The sequence below is a fragment of the Danio rerio genome, chromosome 18 (assembly GCF_052040795.2).
Source record: "Danio rerio strain M-AB ecotype USA chromosome 18, GRCz13ab, whole genome shotgun sequence".
NCBI classification, from domain to species: Eukaryota; Metazoa; Chordata; class Actinopteri; order Cypriniformes; family Danionidae; genus Danio; species Danio rerio.
This window is the reverse complement of record NC_141038.1, coordinates 28,845,001-28,871,087: the sequence shown is the minus strand read 5'-3', so window position 1 is coordinate 28,871,087 and position 26,087 is coordinate 28,845,001. Positions and strand designations below refer to the sequence as shown.

Here is a 26,087-nt window from a genome sequence, read left to right as displayed (position 1 = left end):
ATGAGCTTTTAACTTTCTAGCCACTCCCCTAACTACCACATACTGCACCCTAGCAACTGTCCCGTAGACTTCCATTCAAAAGACTCTCATTGACTTAACATGGGATCAAACTTTGTGAGCTCATAACTCTGCATCAGACTGTCATAGAGACTAATGGCTGAGCTCATTTAACTCAGACTACCAAACTGCCAATAACTGATGAGCTTTCAACTTTCTAGCCACACCCCTAACTACCACATACTGCACCCTAGCAACTGTCCCGTAGACTTCCATTACAAAAGACTCTCATTGACTTTACATGGGATCAAACTTTGTGAGCTCATAACTCAGCATCAGACTGTCATACAGACTAATGGCTGAGCTCATTTAACTGAGTCTAGCCAGCAGCCAATCACTGATGGCCTTTTAACTTTCTAGCCACACCCCTAACTACCACATACTGCACCCTAGCAACTGTCCTATAGACTGTAATTAGCTGTGCTATTAAATGCTTATAATTCTAACATGCTAATGACATGCCAATCATGCTAGCAACATGCTACTCATATGCTAATCATGCTAATGACATGCTAACTCATACTGGAAACATGCTAATGATATGCTAATTTGTACTAGAATCATGCTAGTAACATGCTAATTCATACTAGACTCATGTTAATAACTGGCCTACATGCATATCTTTGCTTAGCAGTGTCCTATTGACTTGGGGGATGGCTCATCTGACTCAGACAACCAATGAGCATCTCAATATGATAATGAAGCTCACAAGCCACGCCCCCAAATTGATTCCATAGACTTTCATTGAAATAGGCCAAGATGCATATCTTTGCATAGCAGTGTCATAGAGACATGGGGGTTGGTTCATTTGACTTAGACAGCCAACCACATTCAAGTTCACTCTGTAACCTTGCCCATAGCAACAAAACAGAGTACCCTAGCAACCATTCATCAACAGCTATATCCCAGCATCAGAACATCGTAGAGACTTGGAGATTGGCTCGTTTGACTCATGCTAGCAAACGGAACTTCCTATATGCTACACATGCTAGCAGTGATTAGCTACATGCTAATATTGACTAGCCAAGTACTGTAACTTGCTAGAAATGCTTACTAAGTATAAATGTTTTATCAAGCATGTATGTAAGGCTTGCCTAGTAACCAACCAGGGTACCCTAGCAACTGCCTAGCAACCACCCAAATTACCCTAGCAACCGCCTAGCAACCACCTAGCAACGGCCTAGTAATGCCTTAGTAAGGGCCTAGCGACCACTCAGGACACCATAGCAACGGCCTAGCAACGCCTTAGCAACCACTCAGAATACCCTAGCAACCACATAGCAACACCTTAGCAACCACCTAGCAACCACTTGGGACACCTTATCAACCGCCTAGCAACACCTTAGCAACCACCTAGCAACCAGTCAGAACACCCTAGCAACCGCCTAGCAACGCCTTAGCAACCACCAAGCAACCACTCAGGACACCCTAGCAACCACCTAGCAACACCTTAGCAACCACCTAGCATCCACTCAGGACACCCTAGCAACCGCCTAGCAACGCCTTAGCAACCACTCAGAACACCCTAGCAACCACCTAGCAACACCTTAGCAACCACCTAGCAACCACTTAGGACTCCTTAACAACCCCCTAGCAACACCTTAGCAACCACCTAGCAACCACTCAGAACACCCTAGCAACCACCTATCAACACCTTAGCAACAACCTAGCAACCACTTAGAACACCCTAGCAACCGCCTAGCAAGACCTTAGCAACCACCTAGCAACCAATCAGAGCACCCTAGCAACTGCCTAGCAACAACCTAGCAACCACTCAGAACACCATAGCAACCACCTAGCAACACTCTAGCAACATCTTAGCAGCCACCTAGCAACCACTCAGGACACCCTAGCAACTGCCTAGCAACGACTTAGCAACCACTCAGAATACCCTAGCAACCACCTAAGCATGCTATGTGACATGCTAATTCATACTAGAATCATGCTAGTAACATGCTAATTCATACTACAATCATGCTAATAACATGCTAATTCATACTAGAATCATGCTAATAACATGCTAATTCATACTAGAATCATGCTAATGCATGCTAAAATCATGCTAATAACAGGCTAATTCACGCTAGATTCATGCTAGTAACATGCTAATTCATACTATAATCATGCTAATAACATGCTAATTCATGCTAGAATCATGCAAGTAACATGCTAATTCATGCTAGAATCATTCTAGTAACATGCTAATTCATACTAGAATCATGCTAATTCATGCTAGAATCATGCTAATAACCTGCTAATTCATACTAGATTCATGCTAGTAACAGGCTAATTCATACTAGAATCATGCTAGTAACATGCTAATGCATGCTAGAATCATGCTAGTAACATGCTAATTCATGGTAGAATCATACTAGTAACATGCTAATTCATGCTAGAATCATGCTAGTAACATGCTAATTCATGCTAGAATCATTCTAGTAGCATGCTAATTCATACTAGAATCATGCTAGTGACATGCTAATTTATTCTAGAATCATGCTAGTAACATGCTAATTCATGCTAGAAGCATGCTAATAACATGCTAATTTATACTAGAATCATGCTAATAAAATGCTAATTTGTACTACATCCCATGCTAATAACATGCTAATCCATGGTAGTATCATGCTAATTCATGCTAGAATCATGCTAATAACATGCTACTTATACTTTTTCAAACTGTTTTTAAACTAAATAAACTATTACCAACAGGCTTTGTCAAGCCAGCCTCAAAGTTTGTCTCGACGAACTTTACTGTCTAGTTTTGACTCAAATCTTTAAAAGCAAAATGTATTTCTGTGATAACAAAGCAAGATTTTTTTATTTATTTTAGTCTTCAGTGCACACAGTGGTGAAAAGACTACAGAAGAATCAAACTCTAAAAAAGTACCATTGATCAAAGTATGGGTAAAAAGTAGACCTTTTCAAGAGTACTCAAAAGTACTTAAGATGTTAATAATTGGTTAGATTTAGGTTGTGATGTCAGCTGACCAAAATAGAGGTCTGCATTCCCGGGGCAGTACCGCGGTAGCCACGGGACCCGACCAGATTTCTTTCGCTGTGGGAATAAATTTCAAAAAAACCGTGGGAGCGGTCGGTAACTGGTGTTTTTTTGGACGGGAGCGGGCGGTCTAAAAATATCGCTCCCGCGACTCCCGAGCGAGCGAGCACACATACGTGTGTGAATGAAACAGCGTGATGCTGCATTTAGCTTGTTTGTTGATGTCTGTGTGTGGGTGTGTGTGCGCAAATGAGAGAGAAAGTTTTGTGCTATGTGTGTGTGTTTGTGTGTGAATGAGAGAGTGTGATGTTGCGCTCTGTGTGTGTCACTTGCTTGGCATGCTTGGTGCCGTGTGTGTGTGTGTGTGTGTGAGTGTATGTGTGTTTATACAGACAGCGTGTTATAGGCTGTTTGGACTCTGTATACCCCCCCATCCCCCGCCCATTAGCGGTAACGGGTTAAATACAGTAAATTTCTGTTATTTAATAGCCGTTATTTTACATTTTTTTCCAGCACCCCAGACCGAAATAAACCTTAAAATTACTGATTTTTTGTTTACAGTGTACAGTAAACATCCGTAATCTTCTCAGCAGTGACATTCATCTAATCTTTGGCTCAATGTGTGTAAAGATTTTGGACAATTTTAAAGCTTCCAAACAGTTGCAATTATAAATCGTCCATGTCTTGAAGCAGTTCCTTATGATGCGATTTACCTTCTATGTGTAATTTAAATGGACAGGAATCACAGGACTGATTTTTCTAATCCCCATAGACGTGAAAAAATAAAGTAGTGAGTGCAGATTGAAGAAAAGTAGCGAAGTAAAAGTACAGATTCTGCACTAAAAATGTACTCATGGGAAAGTAAAGTACACAATTATGAAACTACTTAGTAAATTACAGATCCTGAAAAAAAACTAGCTTTGAGAATTTGTAATTTGTTACTTTACACCACTGAGTGTACATGACCCTTACAACAAATCTTTATTATACAGTATGCTGATTTCGTGGGAAATAAACTTATATTATATTAATTATATTATATTATATTACATTACATTATATTACACTAAATTATATTATATTATATTATATTACATTACACTATATTATATTATATTATATTATATTATATTATATTATATTATATTATATTATATAAATAAACATTATGGCTGGGTTTCAGACAGGGCTTGCACTAAGACAAGATTAGACCACCATTCAATTATAACATTGTAAGTAATTTTTTCGTGAATGTGTCTTGGAAAAACAAAACATTACTGGTGTCCATCTTATGACAAAACAAAGCTATTAAAATATTTTAGAATTAGTGGGTACACGTTTATTTTTAGACTTACATTTTAGTCTAGGACTAAGCTTCAGCTTTTGAAACTAGGGTATTAGTCTCTCCTGCACTTTTTTATCAATTTCATAGCTTGTAAATTTACCCTTTAATCAAATTAAAATCTTACTAACCCCATACTTTGGAGAAAATGTTGTGTATTTATTTGAGAAGCAAAATTTTGTCAAATAAAAAGAAAATATACTGTATACTTTATAGAATAACGTTGACAGCAAATAGTTCTGGTTTTCAAAAACTCAAGCCAAAATACATCAACTTATATTACAGAATTGATATTTCTCAAATAAATCAGTTGTTTTAGAAATGTTTTCATATATTCCTTCACAGAAAAAACGTAAATACAAATAAAGAAAATAATTTACATGTGAAAGGATGTTTGTTTAACTCACCCCTTGAAACCAAAGAATTAATTCCATAACTATTAATTATCATTAACAAAAAAGTATGTCTAATTTGCTGATCAAGCCAAAACTTCAGACAAGGTTTAAAGGAGACCACAGACTCCAGCATACACCTATTTCATGCAAAGCAAACACTGATTTCTTTTTTAATTCTCAAGCTTTGGTGCAACAGTAAAACATACTCATGTAGTATGCATAATGCCTCAGATGAGTTACATATACAAATCATACCAGTGGTGGGACAGCCAGATACAGCCCTTAGCATGACATGCCATGCTAGACAAGAAGCATCATGTAAAAATGCCACAGAATCTATAGCGTATAGCAAGCCATTTTAACATTAAATCCACAAAAATTACTAATATTTATATTCAAGCAACTATTTTTCATTAATTACAAGTACATATTAACTAGCCAGTGCACAATTTAGGTGCTATCATCTTATTCATTGAAAAGATTCATTAGATACCAGTTAAAATGTAGATACAAGTGCTCTTTCATTAGATACTAGTACCTATTAAACATACATTTTTAAAAGTGCATCAGTATTATTTATTCATTTTCTTTTCAGCTTAGTCCCTTTATTAATCTAGGGTTGCACCAATGGAATGAACCGCTAACTTATTCAGCACATGTTTCACACAGCGGATGCCCTTCCAGCTGCAACCCATCACTGGAAAACTACATCATTATTAAGTACAAGTAATTCAATCATGTTACTCAGTAGTCAAATAAATAGTAAAACTGTAACAAGGACACCTTGAAATAAAGCAGATTTTGTTTTCAAATAAACTGTAATCAAACAGCCATTTAGACTAATCTTAAATAGGATGGGTAAAAATGTGGTTGTGACCAGTAAGATTAGAACTGTAACTAGTAATAATTACAACATATACTAGTATCTAATGAATAAATTCTACTATACTGCATAATGACCCGTTTTCATTGAGTGGTTTAGTGATTTATTATGGTGAGGAAGCCAACATACTGTTATACTGTTATACTACATGAACTTAGGCCGAATCTCGATTCTACCCATTTTTCCCTTACCCGTACCCATCGTTTTGCACATTCCCGTGTCACTCAAAGACGCTCTAATACCCTGTCAGAGAAGTCTAGCAGCTGGGAATGAGCTTTTAACAGTGTCTACTATAATGTTAATGTTGTTTTTTGTGCATTTACATAGATGAATATGGCCACTGTGTAAATGCACAGTATATTTACGATCTTATTGCCACATTATATCATTATGATAACATAATATATACCTTCAGTGATTTCCTGAAAATAAATACCAAAAAATAACACAACTGGAATAACTACAGTGGTCACGTTTGTCAGATTATATATGAAGCAAGAGATCGCGATGACAGGTGCAGGTGCTGTAGTGTTGTCCCATTTCTTCGGGGTAAAATTTTAAGCCCTTCACACTTAGGCTTAAGGGCCATGGGGAAGGGGTAGGGGTACAAAATAGAATTGGGATTGGGCCTTAAAATTATTTTTTTCTTCTTCTGAGACTTAAACCTGGTGCATACTTTAGCCTCAAGGGATCGGTGTGACCCAAGGCACAGGTCTTGCGCGTGGCCGTGCATTTATACTCCTGCGCACTGTTTCTGTTGCTCTGCAACACACTTCCGAAACGCTAGTTGGCAGTGGGTGTTTATGTTTCTCTGTGTCGAGTTTCTCGGCTGGTGTTTTTTTTTTTTTTTGAACGCTTTCTTAATTTAAGTAAGTGGCTCAAATTTGCTCATTTTAAGGTGGGAACTGGCGGATATGCAACAACTTAATCATAAGGTAAACACAAAACAGCAGTCTCTATCCAGAGCTCCTTCACACTTGTAAACACTAGGGGTGTCAAAATTTATTGTTTCTTCAGTGCACCGCGATGCAAACACGGACAATTCGGTATCGGTTCAGTAATAATCATAACCAGTTATTATGTACTGACGTCATTTATCTCATATGTACTCTGTCGCGAGGGAGGTGAGCGCAGGTATTTACAACACTACAGGAGCCAACTCAGGACCAGCCCGTGGCATAGGCAGTATAAGCAAATGCTAAGGATGCTGTACGTTCAGGGAGGCGCCAGAAATAAGCATGGTTAAGTTGGCTTTGTTTTTAAAATTTCCGACACATTCAGTTATAGACAGCAATAACTCAAAAACCTTTTACCCTAAAAAGATCTAAAGTGTGTTTCCTACAAAAAGACAAAGCTGGTTGTTTCACAGCTGTCTTTTTCTTTTTTTTTCGCTCAACATTACGACCACTGCTCTGTTTAAGCCCTCGCAATATGCAATTAGCCGGATGTGTGTGTGTGTTTTTGTGTGTGTGTGTGTGTGTGTGTGTGTGATTGTTTGTTTGTTGCTGTCTATGTTTGTGTATGTGTGTGAATGAGAGACAGTGTGGTGTTGTGTGTCTGTGTGTTTATACAGACAGCTTGTTATAGCCTCCCCCCAAAATATAACACAGTGTATGGAAAGCATCGTCAATGCACCGTGATATCGAATTGAACCGAATCGATGGCATTATAATGGTAACTGAACCGAACCGTGAGACCAGTATAGGTTCACACCTCTAGTAAACATTCACTGCATCATGCTCGCACGGCTCTCACCTCCGCCCACACTCGTCAGTGCTACCAAGCCGACCAATCACAGAGTTTGCGCTACGCGTACATGTTACATTATTTAAGAGGTGCGCGTCAATATCTCCAGCAGCAACAGCGAGGGGCTATGCGTACAGGCGTAGGCTGCAGCATAGCATACATGTGCGCTTGAAGCAGAAGTATAAATCAGCCTTAATTTCTATATATATCTCCTCCTAAACCGTTCAAGCTACATAAACCAAACTAACAACAAACCTCCAAGCTGGTCCGACTCAGATTGCTATATCCAATTGTTTCAACTTACTTTTTTTGAAAACTGACCAAACTGATATATATATATATATATATATATATATATATATATATAAATATATATATATATATATATATATATATATATATATATATATATATATATATATATATATACACAATAGGGATGCCATGGTTCTCAATATAATATTGAACGTTTGGTACGACTTCCACGGTTCAATATGCGCTTGTTAATTGCGGTTTTCTTGGTTTTGCGTTTAAATAATGTATGTGCGTTTTATATCTCCTCGAATTGACTGTGTGTGTCTGTAAGTCCATGAGTTAAGGTAAGGACACTCCTCCCTGCGAGAAAATATCCAATCACTATGCTCTAAAGTTATGGGGCGCTTGACATTGCACTAAAAGGCACACACAACTCTCACTGTGAGATGTTTTCTACTGCGTGCACCCGGACAGAGGCAAGCACATTGTTCGGCTTGTGCACGCATATTGTCATTCTTACATTAGAAATAACAAACTTGCCAGCAGAAAAGATGTGATAGGGAAACAGTCACTGCTATAGTTAATCCGGTGTGCTTGGGTATTAGCCTTGGTGTACAAACTTTAAGCTAGTGCACAGTTGGCAACATGTCATAACTTTTCCGTGCAACAGAAATGCGGCTAAGAGAAGCCTTTACAATTAATTAACTGTGACGAATTAAAGCGCAGTAAATAGTGAAATCAGCAAATTGTTGCATCCCTATTAATGATTACAGTGCATTGTACCAAAGGCATTTTCTATAAAACACATCCAAATGTTTTCAGCTGTTCACTCGCTTATGGTGACTATGGTGCAGCTCATACTGAATTGAACAGACGCACAACACTTCACAGCTATAGCGGACGTTTTTCGACTGAACTAAATTTATTTTTATGTCTTTGTTACACAATTTGGACAAAGCCTGCGGGCTGCCAACTACAGTCTCACATACAGCCCTGGACTACAGTCTCACATTTTTTCAGCACTGAAATAATTAAGATGGTTCATTCATGTTTACTTAAAGAGCCCATATTATGGGTTTTTGAAAATGCCCTTCCATGTAGTTTGTTACACAGCTCTAAGTGAAGTGAAGTATCCAGCTAAGGCTTAAATCTGTTAGTGTACAGTGTTTAAAACTGTTGATTCATCTATAAAAGAGTCGACTCATAGTGCTTCAAACGAGTCGCCTTGATACCGAGTCATTAGGTGTTTCGCCATGACGTTCGAACGAAACCATTCACGTGCACGCGCAAACCCGGGAGATTTCAAACCTGAGGCCCCGCCCTCTGACGCAGAAACCCAGACACACACACCCACACCCACAAACACACGCACACAAACATGCTGGTCGATTGAAGTCACATTGCTGGATATTATTGAGTCTCTACCCAAAGATGAAACCTCAGCATTATAGCCAAGCAGTTGGAAACTACTGGAAACTTCTGGAAATTACATGCTACAAAGAATGCTTCATCGGCGTTTGTTAAAGGAAGGATCAGTAAAGAGTAACTTACTGATGGACGTCAAGATGGGTTTCTTCCTCCATTTCTCAAGTGTACAGTAAGTACAAAAGTTGCCTGTTTACTCTAGCTTGCAAATGTATTTAGTTGTGATTTGTTACCTGTAACCCCGTGTACTGTATCAGGTGAACTCGCTTTATTCTCATATCGGGTGCAAAGCCACGTTTAAAACGCGACGCGTGCTGCTTTGTTTATGGAGCTCCGTGGAGGAGGAGTAGTGTGTGTGTCTGTGTGTGCATGTGTGTGTGTGTGTGCAATATGTGTGTGTGTCTGTGAAAAGAGCAGAGTGAGACAAGCTACAAGATCTCCTCAACTGTTTTTGGAGTTTTTGCTCAATAAAATAGATAGACGTCTTCATTTTCAAGTCCATAGTCTGTATTTACATTGACCCACTGGCAGCTAAAATCCACACTGACACTATCGAGCGTGTATGAACTGTGATTACTTTTATATTGCTGATTAGCTGTTGGGCATTTCACTCTCTCACTGAAGGCAGTCGACCAATCGCAACAGACTGTCATTGGTCCAATCAGCGCAGATTAGCTTCACGCTAAGGAGGGGTTTGGGAACAAATGAATCACTGGACGATTCATACAGGAGTCGCTGGAATAATTAGGTAAAAATAAATGCAGATTATAAGACCATGAAAGTGTTTTTTGACCTTGCATGCATATTAAACTGTTGTTGGAGACCCTTACAACCAAGATATGACCCTATTTCATGTATAATATGGGCTCTTAAAGTACAAATATGTTTATTTGAAATAGCCAATTTATCTTTATTAACTTCACATGTATGTTGTTTTTTTTAAATGTAGGATTTTATGTGTTCCCCAGTTTGTACATGGGCAACCAGCAGCTGTGAGATTTCAGTGTTCATTTTTTTATACAATACACTAGGAAGTAGTGTACTTTTCTTGGCTTTAAAGTAAAACAAAATGAGTATTGCAATAAATCGTTTTAATTATTTTCTCCTTAACCTCTTACTATTCTTATTGCCTATAGAATAAAAAATAAAAAAAATAAAATAAAAAAAACACGTGTCAATCCATGAGAACCGAACCGAACCAAAAAACGTGTTAAAAAACCAAGGTATGTATTGAACCATAGGCTAACTGTATCGTTACATCCCTAATATACAATATATAAATCATATTCTGATACTTCTGATACTGTGTGATTGGGCCCGATTTCCAATCACGTGATCGGATCTGCACATCCCCTATATTTGAGACTTGCTTGGTTTTGCAAACAAGTGGATATAATTGCATTTGCATTGAAAACCTAAATTAAAAGTTAATAAGTTTCATGTTTTTCTTACTATACTTGCCCCTAAAAAATCCACATAAATTTGCAGATTTTGTACAAAATCCTGTGCATGAATACCAAATGTCCGCAGATTCTGTCTGGCCCTGCTCATATCTAATAACTAAGCACTCATATCTTTTAAAAAGGTTCCAGTGTCTAAAGATAAACACTAGTATGTATAGAATAAGTACTAATAATTAATTTAAAACATACTACAATCGAAAAAAGTTAAGTTCTAGTAGCATGAAATACAAGTAACAATTTATAGAACAAATGTTAAAATGGCTTGTCATATACAGTGAGCCAGGCAGGGTAAATAACATCAGCAGAGGCAGAACTGAGCCTCTACTCTAGCAATGAGAAGCGTTAGCTGGGCAGGCTGAGCCCTGACCTTCACCCGAGACAACTGCTGGAGGTGTGCCAGAGCATCGTGCCGCACACCTGCCATCATGGCCTGGTGTCTCCGTAACTGAATGAGGAGAAGGGTAAGCTCCTCCGGCTGCTCCACAGGTCAGTAGGGTACAATCAGGGCAGAGAGAGAGTCCGTGATAAGATTACTTACACAAATACCAACAGAAATTAAAACTGCCTCCACCAGCAGAGGAAAATGAAGTGAAGCTTAGTTGTGTTGCTTCTTGTGTGTGTGGGTGTGTTTGAATTTAATGCCAAACTTGCTGGAATTTTAGTGGCATTTTTTTAGCACAAAAAAGACAACATTTGATTTAAAAGAATTTATCTTATTTTTTTTTTTCTTGGAAAATAAATAATAAGTAAAAAAAAGTATTTACCGTTTTTCCATGCAAGCTGGGTGCACTGACTGTATGCGTGATGTAAGCAGACGGAGGCATTGAGCGTCTCTCTATTGTGGCTGACTGAAGACAAAATATAAAAAGGAATGCAATTAATGAATGTAAAATAAACACAATTAAATACAGTACAGAATAGCATCAGATTAGCTCTGAATTGGAAAAGGATGAAAGCTGTTTGTACTGTATACTGAAAAACAAATACTGAATTTTTTTTTGCAAGTTTGTGCACTAAAATTTCATTTGAACGAATATTTGTATGAAACCAAATCAAATCTACTAAACAAAATTATTTAAAAGTAAGATTTGTTGAGCAATCAATTAATCATATAGCACTTGAATAAAGATGTGTTTTATACAACATAGCAGATTTCTTGTCACACTATGTGTAAACTTACAGTTTTTCCTCAGTGGCTTTGGTGCATTTCTCACAACACTATTTACATTTGCACAACATTTAATGCAGTTCTCAAAACAAACTGCAAAACAGCAACCTGCAAAAGTGTGTCACATGCTCCAAATGGATAGCTCATTCCTCAAAAGCAAGTATTGATGTCAATGAAAGTGTCAGTGTCATCAAGATGAAAAGTCCTGACACCATTGTTTATGAACAAGATAGTCAAATGGCTTTGTCATGTTTTCATTATGACATGTTTACTCTCTACATTTTTCCAATGCAAAAAAGTCAGATTTTGGTGACACTTCCGGAAAATGCTCAAGACAGCACTGTATACTATTTGTCATTTGAAAACTACAGTAAAGTTAGACATCACTGCATTTAGTGAGGTATCTGAGTACAGGACACTGAATAGGTATGTTTCACATTTTTACTGCATTTGCAGTTCTAATTTATTCACAGCATTGTGCAAAAGAATAAATACACCCTTATTTACAACAAACATAAACTTCCTTTGGGTAGAGCTGTGCACAACTGTAAACTATATTGCAGTACATATTGGAACTGAATCTACAACATAAATAGGTCTGTAAATCATTCATGAAGTGTAATTCAATTTATGAGACATTTTAGGGAAAAAAGATTACTTTTTTAAATCAAATTAGCTTGACAGATTTTGACTACTAGTTCAACATTTTTGTATGTAAGACTAGTTTTATATGGAATGACTATTCAGCATTCACAAGTTTAGGTAATTTTGACTGACATGACATGAGCAAATGATAATGTTATAAAATAGCAGAGAGTTGTATGAAAGCAATTGATGCATGTTCAAAAGCATCTGCAATGTGTTGAAAGGTATGAGAAACTGCTACTGTGATGTGCACAATTGACTAATTGTTTTAAGAAATGCATTAAATGTTGTGCAAATGTAAATTGTGTCGTGAGAAATGCACCAAAGCCACTGAGAAAAACTGTAATCAGACCAAACTATCACAATCAAATACACTCAAAAATATTTTTTGTGTGCTCGTTTAAAAATACTTAATTAAAATGAGCTGAAACAACAAAATTCTTGAGATTTCATTGGGACAACTTAATTTTTTATGTTTAATTCACATAAATTTGTTAAAATTATTAAGCTAACTTAATCAATTTGTGTTGGGACAACATGAATGAATTGTGTGAAACCTTGCTTTTTTTTACAGTGTATGGTGGGAAAGTCAACAAATGTACACAAACTAGACATATGTACAGACGTGAACAAAATGGTTGTTACCCTTCAGTTGTTCAAAACCAGTTTCACTAGTAATGCTTTTCTTGAACCACAATTCAAAAGTAATATCTTTTATGAATATTCATTTTTTTATTTTTAGTAATTCTTGATTAATCGTTACTTATTCAGATTCAAGTTATTTCAGTGACCACTTTTCATTCTTCAATGGAAGGGTACCAACAATTTTGTCCATGTCTGTATATTGTCCATGTACCGAGCATAGTGTAAAAGTAAATAAATATAAAAATAATGGCTCTTTTACTCTGTAAGGAGTTAGGCTTAACCCTACCCTAACAAAGAAAATGAGGAGCACAACTGTACTCTGTATTATACCAAGTACTTCAATACTTGGTATAATATACCAATGTACAATATACAATGATGGTACATAATTTATCTTTAGTATGATTTTTTTAAAATAAGGTCTCATCAAGATGGCTGGTTTTAATTGAGAAAGCTTTATTTGACAATTATTGCTGATATCAGGGAAATAGTTCAGTTTTACCCTGCTATCCCTATAGGCTTCAACATCAGATTTGTTTTGTTTACTTCATTTCACTTTCACGTAATGAATACCCTTGAATGTATATTGGTGACCTTTTTGCCTTCTGTCTGAAATCAGCATGCTAGTTTTTAAGAGCGTATGCATTTTTTTCACAATAAAGTTCACAAACTGACAGCACAATGGCTGGTGGCAAAATGCAGCTTTGCAAAAAAAGTAAATTAAAACACTTTTATTAGCACTTTATTGTCAGTATGTGCTCTTGTAAAAAAATACATTTCCTTTACATATTTGAGCAAATCTGTATTCTATGTAATTAAGGTATATGATCAGTAGTGTACCAAAACTAAAATACCTATTCGATTACTTAAATCCTTTAGAATGTAATATGTGTGACTACAAAATCATTCAGGATTCATTCCTCATTTGGGTTAGACTTGAGCTTCTTTTGATTATAAGTTCAGCTTGCTGGTTGAAAGCTTTTTTTTTTTATATAAGCACAGACAGAAACTGTAATTGAAGAAAATGAAGGAAATATAAATCCTCTACTCGAGCACTTTGTGAGTCTGGCACTCATTCCATTACAAAGACACTACTGATAATGCAATGCCAAATTACAACTCTGTTATGGACAGATGGACTAATACTGGCAGTTTGCAAACATTGAGGCCGGGTGTTATTTGCTCAAGAGTTTCTGAGCAGTGTTAACATTCATCAAGATGGCTCTAGCTACATCATTCAGACTACATCATTCAGCTACATCGTTCAGGCTTGCTTTGGAATAGTGCAATGTGTATTATGTAATTCATAAAAAAAGAGGTCATGTACTGTGTTTTGTTACTTCCTGCTCTACAGAACATTTATCAAACTGAAGTATGACATGTAAACACATACAGTTTAATGCTGGAGATCGAAATTAGAGAACAACCATCATGTTTCTAAAGTTCACTGTTGAAAGTTTTCTTAACAGAAATAAAAGAGCAGTTTGCTTTTAAGGCAACTTCCATATCTTACATACAGTTGTGGGCAAAAGTATTAGCTCTCCTGTTAAATATTTATTCTTTTCCAAATATTTCTCAAGTGATAATAAATGGAGCAAGGAAATGTTTATAGTATTTAGGATCATATTTTTTTCTTCTGGAGAAAACTTTATTTGTTTTATTTTGGCTGGAATAAAAGCTGTTGTTTAATTTTTAAAAATAATTTTAAGGTTAATATTATTAGCCCCCTTAAACAAATCTAAGGGAAAAAAAACTATAACAGGGGGACTAATAATTCTGTATATTCTGAGGCGCACTGTAAAAAAAAAAAAAAAAAAATCGGAAAAACAACTCATAAAATTCAGAGAACACTTTCAGATGCCTTCAAGTTATAAATATTAATCTGGTGGTAATTTCAATAATTATCCAACAAACTGGCAACCAATTTATTTATTCAGGTCATTCTATTAATTGTCTAACTGGGAAAACCTGAAACCAATGTGTGCAAAGTATTTAATGAAAAAAATGAGGTGAAGGGTGAAGTTATGGTTTGAAGTTTGTTTTCTGTAGCAGAGTTTGGCTTTTTACTGTACATACATAAACACAAGACAGAATGAAAACACATGTTAAAGCTGCAGTAGGTGATTGTCTTCAGACACATTTTTAGTTGTGCTGGTTGAAAGTCTCTACACATTCCAATAGTGATAATTAAAGTAAATGATCTAAATATATTTATATGTATTTTTTATAATCTGGGTCTTTAAACATTAAAGTTTATAAAATGTTCCATAATTCTGATCTCCACTGAACATCAAACCACAATTGCCTGTGTGTTGTAAAGGATAAACATTTAACAATAAACAATAAACATTACTGACCTTGTAGGATCGTAAACGGTGTGGAGAGTTTGATGGTGGCACCTCCACGTTGGGCCTGTCCTCCAGAGGTCTGACTGTCACCCGCTCCGCTGGTGTGTGTGGTCTCCGCGGAGACATCAGTCGGGCTCCAGGAGGTCCGGGTGGAGGTATGTCTGCCAGTGTGGGAGGCACAGAAACAGAGCGGGAAACATCAGAGTTGTTTCTGGTGGAGGACACAGCGGTGGAGTAGTCTGGAGCTGGAGTGTACACAGGGGCAGTGGGGCTGCCGTGCCGGAATTGCTGTCGCTGCTGCCATTCGAAAAGCTGCCATACAGTGTTGTCGTGTGTTGTGGGTCGCTGCGTGTGTCCATGGATCTTCTGGAAGTGATTCAGCCGGTCATGGGAATATTTGTATTCACTGGGCAGCTGATGATGAGGGGCTGGTGGGCTTTGCCGTGAGGTCTTTGGTAATGACTGGTATTTGTCCATTGTGCCGTACTTTGGATGAATAGGAGGTGTCCGACGTGGGATCGTGCTCTCAGTAGAAACCAATCTGTGATAAATAAATCATTTAAGCATTCAGGGTTTTTACTAATAAAAAATACATGAATAAAAGTTGCACTGTGAATTTAAAACCTGCGATATATTTTAATATACAGCGCTCAGCATATATAAGAACACCCCTCACAACACATATTCCTACAAAATGTAAAATAGCCAAGAAATGCCTTGAGATTGCACTGGACTTTGGTTATTTATGTGTGATTAGAATTTGTAACAATAATTCCACAAGTTAATTCTGCAACTTTTATTTCAGTAATTGCAGCCTAGCAGCCTGTTCTCAGTGTTTATTTATTAAGTATTTGACTGCATTTATACAGTGCTCAGCATATATAAGTACACCCCTCACAAATCTTTTAAATTCATATTTTTAATAGGAAGCTATACAATATTATATTTGTGCATATACATTAGATTAGTCACTACTGAAGCCAAATATGGAGCTTTTCTAACAAAATAACTTACGATAACAGTCCATAACGGTAATTTATGTGTTATAAAAAATGTTAAATACAAATTTAAAAATGAGGAAAAATCAAGTGAAGATTTTTTTTTTATTAATATTTAGTTGGTTGTAATTTTTTGTGCAATATTTTGCTTGAAATTAATCGTATTATCTTTTAATTTCTAAATATGTTTGGTGACTAAAGTATTATTTTAATAAATATATCTGCTTACTGAATGTTTTGTTTAAATGCACTAATATACATTGCCTATATGCACTGAGAAATGGAGAAAAATATTCATTTCCAAACTGAGGTGAACTCAATTATGCTGTATATTGCAAAGCAAAGTTACATAAAGTACACTGCAGTTGAAAGGTTTGAGGTTGATGAGATTTGCTTTTGAAAAGACCCTTTAAAATATAGTAAAATCATTATTATTATTATCATCAAATATCATTAACGGTAAATGACAAATTTTAATATGAATTGATTCCTGTGCTGGTTATTGAGCATTCATTACTCCGACCTTCATTGTCCTTAATATAATGGTTTGCTTAAGCAACATTGTCTATTATTAAATTATTAAATCTATTATGTTGAAAAGTTTTTTTATAGGTTTTTATGAAAATTAAAAAAAGAAATACAGCAATAATCAGAAACACAATTATATCATAACATAATCAATGTCACTTTTGATAAGTTTAATGCATCCTTGATGATTTTTTATATTGATTTTAAGATTTTATTTCATGATGATAAACAGAAGTGTAGATATATTTTAATAAACATCATGTTTAATGTTTACCTATTTTCTTCCTGCCAATTGGTTTTCACAAACCAAAAGAAATGAAAAAAGAAAATTGGTCACTGAAATAACTTGAAACTGAAAGAATAACGATTACTCAAAAATTCTAAAAAAGAAATGAATGAAAATCACATATTGCTTTTAAATTGTGGTTCAAGAGAAGGATTACTAGTGAAACTGGCCTTGAACAATTAAAGGGTAGCAACAATTTTGTTGACGTCTGTTCATATGTCTAGTTTGTGTACATTTGTGGCACATTATTCAAGTAAAATGAGTTTGAATTAAAGGTGAGGTGACAATGACTTCTTATGAACTCAACCACTAGGTGGAGATATAACCCAAGACTCTTCTGCATAACATCAAGCACAGGGGTGGCCAAATCTTGCCCTTGGCATGCACTTTCCTGAGGAGCTTTGATCCAATCTTAATAAAATGTGTGTGACAGATGTATGTTCACATCCATATGCGTCTGCAGACTCACCCGTGGCGTTCCTCCTTCTGTACTTTCACCCAGTTCTCCACATGCTCCAGTGTACTCTTCCTTTGCACCTGAACTGGCGTTTGAGCAGAAGGTGTAGCCCCTCTCTGACATCCAGGCATGCCGTTCTGCTCTATGGGTGTCCCGTTCCTCTGCACCACTGGCGGGGTGGAGACGGCCCTGGAAGGAGCTCGAGAGGCAACCCGGGAGGGTGGTGTCGACCCTGGAGCTAAAACCTCTACCTCCACTACCCTGCTGGCTGGAGATTTACCCCTGGCCTGCTCCATCTCTCTAGGAGTAACCTGGATCTCCACCTCTCCAACAAACGCCTCCCGCTTGTCCTCTGGTAGCCCGTCACTTTGGATGACCTCCGGTTTGGGAATCACATAGCTGTTTATGTGGTTGGTCTGAGGGACGGCCTGCTTCTTGAGCTTCTCCGAAACATTCACATGGTCTGGATGATCACACTCGTCTCTGTGTGGCATAAACACATGGTATGTGCAAAGGTCAGTGAGGGTTTTATGGGTCTCTTATATGATGCCGTTATCATGCTGCTGGATCACATGTCATGACTGTAAGATTAACACCATTCCACAGAATAGAGTCTGTACAGTCCATAAAGTAACTCAACACTCACACACGAGGGAATTTGATCATGAAGTTAAATATGTCTTTCAATGTAAACTGATCAGTGTCTCAGATTCACAACTTTTACAGGTTTTAAGCTGGACCAAGTTCTTTCCACTGTGGCGACCTCTTATGAATAAAGGGACTAAGCCAAAGGAAAATGAATGAATTATTATTATTATTGTTTATGCTTTATTTATTATGCAATGTGAGAGTGATCTTTCCAACAACAACATTTAATGTTTGAAAAAGTGACTTTAATTGAAATTTGTAATAGTTTGATGTGATATATTGCAGATTTTTCTGCTACATTACAGACTTATTTCTCGCTATATTTTTTCTTATACAATATATTGTGTCACTTTTATAAATTGCAAGGTTGTTTCATTATCGAAAGTCAACAGAGCAGAGATCAACATCCCATAATGCAATTAATAACCGTAAATAAACATTAAATCATGAAATACGGAACCTGTTAATTAACATATTTTTTACAGCATAGCTAAGATGGGACTGGAATATAGGAAACTTCAATAAGAAACTAAAACTGTTGGTGGCGGTAAATGTATAATGAGTCATTTAAGTCACTGAGTCATTTATGCATGGCTAATTCATTGCAAAATTAATTGCTGCGTTTATGAATGGCAGTTGTATTGTGAATTATCAGATGGGTACATTGACCATATATTTCTGACAAAGTTAGACCTTCTTAAAGGTTATTGGCAGGTGTCATTAACGCAACGTACAAAGGAAATCTCGGTATTTGTTACACCTGATGCCTTCTTACAGTATACAGTAATGCCTTTTGGAGTACGCAATGCGCCCGCGACATTTCAGCGGTTAGTTAACTTTGTGTTAGGGGGAGTGCCAGGATGTGAGGTCTATCTAGATGACATCGTTGTTCTTTCAACAACGTGGCAAGAACACGTCTATCAGTTAACACATGTTTTTAAGAAATTGACTGAAGCCAATTTAACAGTTAATTGGCCTAGTGTGGTTTGCAAAAGCAACTCTTCTTATTAACAAATTTTAACTCACAGCCTTAATATATATGTTATATATGTTCTCCTGTGCATCACAATTTACTAACTATGAATAAGGGCATTAGGCCAATCAGAACTCAATATTCCAAGCAACTTATGCAAGGTCATGCAAGTTTTGTGCTTTACAGAAATCATATGAATGATGCAAGGACAGCTTTTGACATTCGGTAATAAAATAATAATAATAATAATAAAAAAAACAGAAAGATGAATGACTAGCTCCTTGGGCATTCCCCTGATGTAATATTTCAAAGAAATAACAGAGATAATATACACTGATTCAATAATAAATCTTCAAGGGTGAACTGTTAACAATTTAGTTAATTGCACAAACTCTGCATTTAAACTGCTGGACTCTAAAAGGGGTCCTGACATGAAAAATCCAATTTGCCACAAACATTTTTTATTTTTTTTTAAACTTATAAACAATCATGTATTTATGTATGCATTATATTGTCTTTGCTTTAAATTACAAAAAAATGAATTTCTGCTTATGTGAGGTGTTTCTAATGAATGCAGCGTCTATGGGACAGGACAGTCAATTTGATGTTATTCTCTCCTCTGGCTGTCATCATCAGTCTCACACTAATGTTTTTCTTTTTCTGAAAGTCTTCATAACATCATCGTGGAGTTTTTCTTTTATTATTTCAGCAAATAAAAAAAATGTTTTACCCAATGATTTACCCAACTATGATGACTTCTGCTGCTGAGAAACCCAGAAATGTGAAAAGGGTCTAAAGGCTCTTTGTTCAATAAAGACACCCAGAAAGTTTCCTAACCAAAAATGTTCTCCGTATTATAAACAAGGCATTTCTTTAGTCAAGCTCTTAAAAGCTCGTCTGGATATGAAGATGCATGTGATCTCAAGTGGCACATACATTTGCAAATACACTTTGTCCAGAACAAAATGCAGGCGTCACATGAAATCATAAAGGACCAATTATTATCACATACACTTTTTAAAAAGGAATACTGAAGACGAACTGAAGAGTGATAAGAAAAGGCATTTTACATCTACAACTAAAATCAAGTGTCTACTTTTGTCTATTTTAGTATCTAGTAGTGTTTATTCTTTTCTACCAAACCTTTAAAATATACTAGTATTTATTCATTGGAAACTAGTTATTATTTAACACTCATTCATACTGGATCCTATTCATTAGATACTAGTATTTGTTTATTAGACACAAGCACTTATTTATTAGATATACGTGTTTATTTCAGTAGTAATAGTAACAAACAGGTCACACTTTACAATAAGAGCCCATTAGTTAATGTTAGTTAAAATTTATACAAGCATGAACTAACAATTAACATTACTTGTACAACATTTTTAATCATTCTGTAGTGGAACATTTTTATAAAATAACTATAGATGTAAGTCTTGTTTTTAAAAAAAGTTTATAATAAATAACTAGTATATATTACAAATACGTACTAGTCACAATCAGAATACACAGTATTTAAATCTAGTTAAATTCAAAATGTTGACGTTTAAATAAAAAATCCCCATGTAAGTCACTGTTAATATAACTAATAGTATATTAAAAAAGCTCTAAGATCTAATAGATTAGCAACTGATTAATGTGTGCTGTATTTAGTACTAATAATAATAAAATAAGAATTAGTATAATTACTAACTACTAATTACTAACTAATAATACTAACTAATATTTAAAGAATAACCAATATTAGCACTAGTAACTACAAGTATTTAATAGAAAAAAATGCAGCTTTTTATTGATTAATGTTTAAAAATATATGTTTGCCACAGAAATAACTTTTACTTTGGTATGACAAGACTAAACAGCTTTTAATGAAAACTATAAATGATCTCAAAATAAAAATAAAAAATAAATAAATAAATAAATAAATAAATAAATAAATAAATAAATAAATTCTCAATTAAATGTCAAGCAACTGTTGTTCTAAGCTGAATGTAGTGCTTAAGTATACTATACGAACAGACCTTATAGCAACAATGAGCACTAAATAGTCTGTTAAAATGCATGAAAAAATCATTACTTGGTTTCTTCAAGCTGTGGAAGGCAAGCAAAAGCTGTGGAAAGAAATCAACAGTCCAATACAATCATGCAAATTTAATTCCAGCTTCTAATTGTCCGGATGTAGCTGTCTAAACGTGACATGATTAAATCAGGCCCTCAGTGAATCTGGAAAAGACACTGCCGATGGGAGCTTGGCTATCTCTATTGGAGTTCACTCTACAGTCAAACACTGAAGCTGCACAGACTAAAATGAAATAGCCTCTAGTGGCTCTTTCCATTCAGACACACACAAAGTCTCCAGCAAACAGTTCTCCATCTGCATTTTAACATGAACAGCTGTCCCTTAGGCCTGATAATATCCACTGTATGAATGTTATTAGTGTTCAAATTTTTATTTTATTTTACTTCATTTAGTTTATTTAGACACAATTCTGTGACAACTTGTAAAAAAGAGTACACTTTTATCATACATAAAAATATATTACGTAAAAATAATGGTTTAGACACTTACTGCAAGTGCAACTAACTGCAATTTAGATCAAAAATCAAGATGGTTTGCAACCCGGATGAGCCCGATTAATTAACTACTGAAACCTTTTTAGCATTTCCTCTTAAGCACATTTTCATGTTATTTCGGAATTTACGATATCACTGTATGCTTACAAGTGTTTATGGCAAAGATACTTACAAGTATGCATTTGCAAGTATTTATAAATAAAATAAAATGAAGTACTTCACACGTGCAGGTTAAAATAAATTAAATAAAAATATGCCATAAATATACTTAATGTCTATTAAAACATTATCTAAAAGTAAAACATAAAATTTGACATTCCTACAAGCAGTAGAAGTGTACTCTTTAAGTCTAAGTATGATTAAAGTGGTGCTGAAATGTATTACTATTATATTATCAGCAAGTACATTTCAAGAGATAATAACGTTATTGGTTTGAACTTTCCATGTTGGCTTGGGAAAGCCCTACCAGAATGTGAGAAACAGCTTTATTAAAAGTTAAAATGTAAAATGAAAGATATTAAAAAATAAAGAAAGAAAGAAAGAAAGAAAGAAAGAAAGAAAGAAATGGGAAAAAATTACATTTTATTCTGACCAAGTCACAGGAAATTAGCATGTAGTAACCTTGATAGTGTGTTTGTAACATGTCTTAGCTACAGCAGTTAAAAAAATATTGAACACGACACATTTTTACTCAGAAAACATATTTCTAAATGACCTTCTAAAGGATTTCATTAACAGCCAACACAATCCATTCATGCAAAGAAAACAAAACTAAACAGTAACTAATTCCTTTACAAGTTGTGTATAACTAAATAAAATGACGCAGGGAAAATGTATTGAACACATGACGAAAGGGAAATGTAAAAAGGCATGGGAAGCCCAAACAACAGCTGAAATCTGTCAGCAGTTTTTAAGTAACCTTGCACCTTGTCTATGTAAATTAAACTTAGCTGATTCAGTCCATACATTACTAAATGATGAAGATGAAACCAGTGTGGACATTGCAGCAGATCCCAAACACAGCCAAGAAAACTCTCAATTGGTTTCAGAAAATAAAATAAAGCTGTAGAATGGCCCAGCCAATTACCTGACTTGCATCCAATAGAAAATAAGAACTAAAAACAACAGTTGATAGACAAAACTCACAGAACCATTAAGATTTTTACACTTTGTTGAAGTCTAAAGGGAAACAATCAGACCTGAGCAATGTGTGCAACTCCACTGTCCATACTAGAAGATACTTGAAGCTGTCAATATCAAAAAAGCCTTTTATTTTTTTTAAGTATTAAATACGATTCAGTAGTTCTGTAAATATTCCTGTGCCATTCAATCGTTTTTACAAATAGCAATTTTTTCAGAATTTTAATTGTTTGATTTATTTGTATGTTTGGGTTAGAATTGTCAAATATATCAAATGTATATTCAGTATATCCAATTGGTACTTAAATTTAAAAGACCATAAAACCCTCCCTCTTTCGGTTTAATTCTACCTCAGAATTAAAAAAAAAAATCTGAGATGGATGTGAAGAGCTGTGAGCAGAGGGAGGAGTGGGCATGGCCAGCAGAGCAGGGGAAAAAAACAGGGTATTGTATAACTGTTGTCAGTTGGCTCACAAAATTAAACAAAAACCTAAGGAGACCCATGATTTTATAGTTTACAAAGTTAAAATGTAAAGTAAGTAATTTAATGCCCTGCTCCATACAGTATGTTATTCATAATTTCATTTACACATAACCATAAATTGTTATATCATTATAGAGTTAATCGTGTTTATATAAACACTATAATTGAGGAGGACTTCTCTCCTCTTTAATCCCCGGGTCTGAATGCAGACACAGTAGAGCAGTGGAGCAGTGCAGCAGGTCTCTTGCCCTATCTATTTCAACCATTTGCCCTGCCGGTAATCAGGAGAATTAAAAAAATAGGCAAACACAGCAGCATGGATATAGGCGATGTGTCTGAATGGTATCTAACTCAACTAATAAAAGACAAAGGCCGCCATTCTCCGATTATCGTACAGCTCTCCCAACAAAAATGATTGCTGCAATTGCTGTATCAGTCCTGACAGCAAAACCATGCAACAAACCCTGTGGACCATGGAAACAAACACATATGACCCGTGTCGTGTACGCATGCAATCTCACCCAGTCATTGGGTTTCACAGCCTGGCAGGTCTGCCTTGCCTTCAGAAAGCATGTGCTCTCATGAATAATTAAGAAGCAGGGTCTTCTCATAGGATAAGCAAACTCCCCTATGAATAATAATGAGAAATAATTTCTCCACTAGCAGATGCATGATACGTCACCGATTTTGATCCCGCCCAAAAAATTATTTTAACCCGGGAAGATAAAGCTAGCTGATAAAACTCAAATTTACTCAGTTTTCCTCACAATTAAAGCTGACATTGTCTTAACTGATCCTCAACACACACAAATCTGTTAAAATTGAAAAAAAGTACTCCGGGGTGTCTCGAACCTAAAACAAAAATCCATTTCCTGCTAATATGTGAGTGTCGTTGAGCACATTTTAAACACAGCTGATTGGCTATTGTGTTCATGTGCTCATCAGATATTAGTGCAATTGTCTGTAAAGGTCATTGGTTTACTTTTCGCCGCTGTTCACCAAGCGCAAACAAAATACATAGACTGGATAATTTTAAAGCAATGATGATCAGCTAACATATGATTGATCAACTGATCGAAGTCTATAAGTTTGACAACCACCGATATGAATTTCATGTCAACAACTCCTTTAGAAATATAATTACTAGAAAAAATGACTTATTTTATACAGTAGCAAGGATGTTAGTTCAAGCTGCTTTTATTAATTAACATGCTGCTAGCACAATTCAAATGTTTTAGCACATGGGAAAACAAGTTGTTGACTTGAATTAGTGTGTTTAGAATGAATAAGCATGCCATTTTCAGACTAACATAAAAATAATCACACTACTTTTTCTCAATAATATTCAAGCTATTCCACTATGATTAAGCCAAAAATAAGACAACATTGGGCTTGTGTTATAGAACAAATTGCTTGTGCATGTTGTGGGCGTATTTAAGGTGATTTACTTGAAGTGTTTCACAGTATGAGCAAAACAAACAATACAAAGCCAACAGAGACCAGCACAAAATATGAATCCCACATTCCTACAGTCAACCATGAAGTCGTAAACATGCCTGATTCCATTCAAGCCACCAAACAAATGGTACAGGCAATAAAACTCAACAAACATAAGAATGAAAAGCCACTGTATGAATCTGCGTTATGAAAAGTAATGAGTCAGAATGGGGCATGGAATACCAGAGTCTGATTTTCTGCCTCAATGGCTGCCAGCTCAAGCTGACACTGGTCTCATTAGTGTTAGGCTGCTATGACAACTCCAAGATCCTGCCGTGATCCTGATCTGGTGCCTTGGTTAACGACATCACCGGACGTGACAGCTAACTAATCAATCATTTATGGCATTACGCATGGCAAAAGAAAAGCATTGCTGGTTTTACAAGTAGAGCTGGGCAATATTGAAAAAAGCATAATCAATTTTTTAGTTCCATATTATTTTAACTTGTCCTTGTTACATTGAATCTACTGTTCATGTTTAAGAACTGAGTAAGATTACATGTATGGGCGGCAAAGTGGCTAAGTGGTGAGCACTGTCACCTCACAGCAAGAAGGTCGCTGGTTTGAGTCCCAGCTGGGTAGAGTTGGCATTTCTGTGGGGAGTTTGCATGTTCTCTCAGTGTTTGGATGGGTTTCCTTCGGCTGCTCTGGTTTCCCCCACAGTCCAAAGACATGCCCTATAGGTGAATTGGATGAAATACCTTGACTATAGTGTATTAGTGCATGTGTACTATAAATGCGAGACTGTATGACTGTGAAGGCATCCGCTGTGTGAAACATATGCCAGAATAGTTGTTGGTTCATTCTGCTGTGGCCACCCCTGATGAATAAAGGACTAAGCCGATGGAAAATTAATGATAGGGCTGCAACAATACAGATTTCTCATGGTTTGGTTTGGTTTTTGGTCTTAGGTATGGTTCGGTATTTGACAAGTAACCTTATTAGTTATCATCAATGGACTCTCTATTTGGTTGTATATGATTAAATTGCTATGCCATTTTAGAAGTCTGTCTGAAATCAATTTAGTGAGGTGCCTCCCTGCGCCTGCAACAAATCAGCAGTCTTAGTTTGTGTTCAGCCAGTGAGTGTACTTTCTGCCCATCTACCGATCCCAGCATAGATG

At 35.9% G+C, this 26,087-nt stretch overlaps 1 protein-coding gene and 1 long non-coding RNA gene across 51 annotated transcripts in view; one reads left to right on the top strand and one right to left on the bottom strand.

The window, feature by feature from the left end:
• LOC147832840 (uncharacterized) overlaps positions 1–26,087 on the top strand; it is a 418,098-nt gene that overhangs the window by 166,259 nt on the left and 225,752 nt on the right. The gene's annotated exons all lie outside the window — the stretch shown is intronic.
• Positions 1–26,087, bottom strand: part of plekha7a (pleckstrin homology domain containing A7a) — a 211,785-nt gene that overhangs the window by 31,699 nt on the left and 153,999 nt on the right. For 30 of the 50 annotated variants that reach the window (XR_015514422.1, XM_087292558.1, XM_087292559.1 and 27 more), the window contains 4 exons: positions 17,655–18,125; positions 15,383–15,914; positions 11,332–11,415; positions 10,935–11,042 (listed from right to left, as the gene is read on the bottom strand). Coding sequence is in view for 49 of the 50 variants with exons in the window: in XM_087292558.1 (XP_087148684.1) it covers positions 10,935–11,042; positions 11,332–11,415; positions 15,383–15,914; positions 17,655–18,125 (1,195 nt within the window). In the remaining variant the exon portion in view is untranslated. 50 annotated transcript variants of the gene reach the window in all.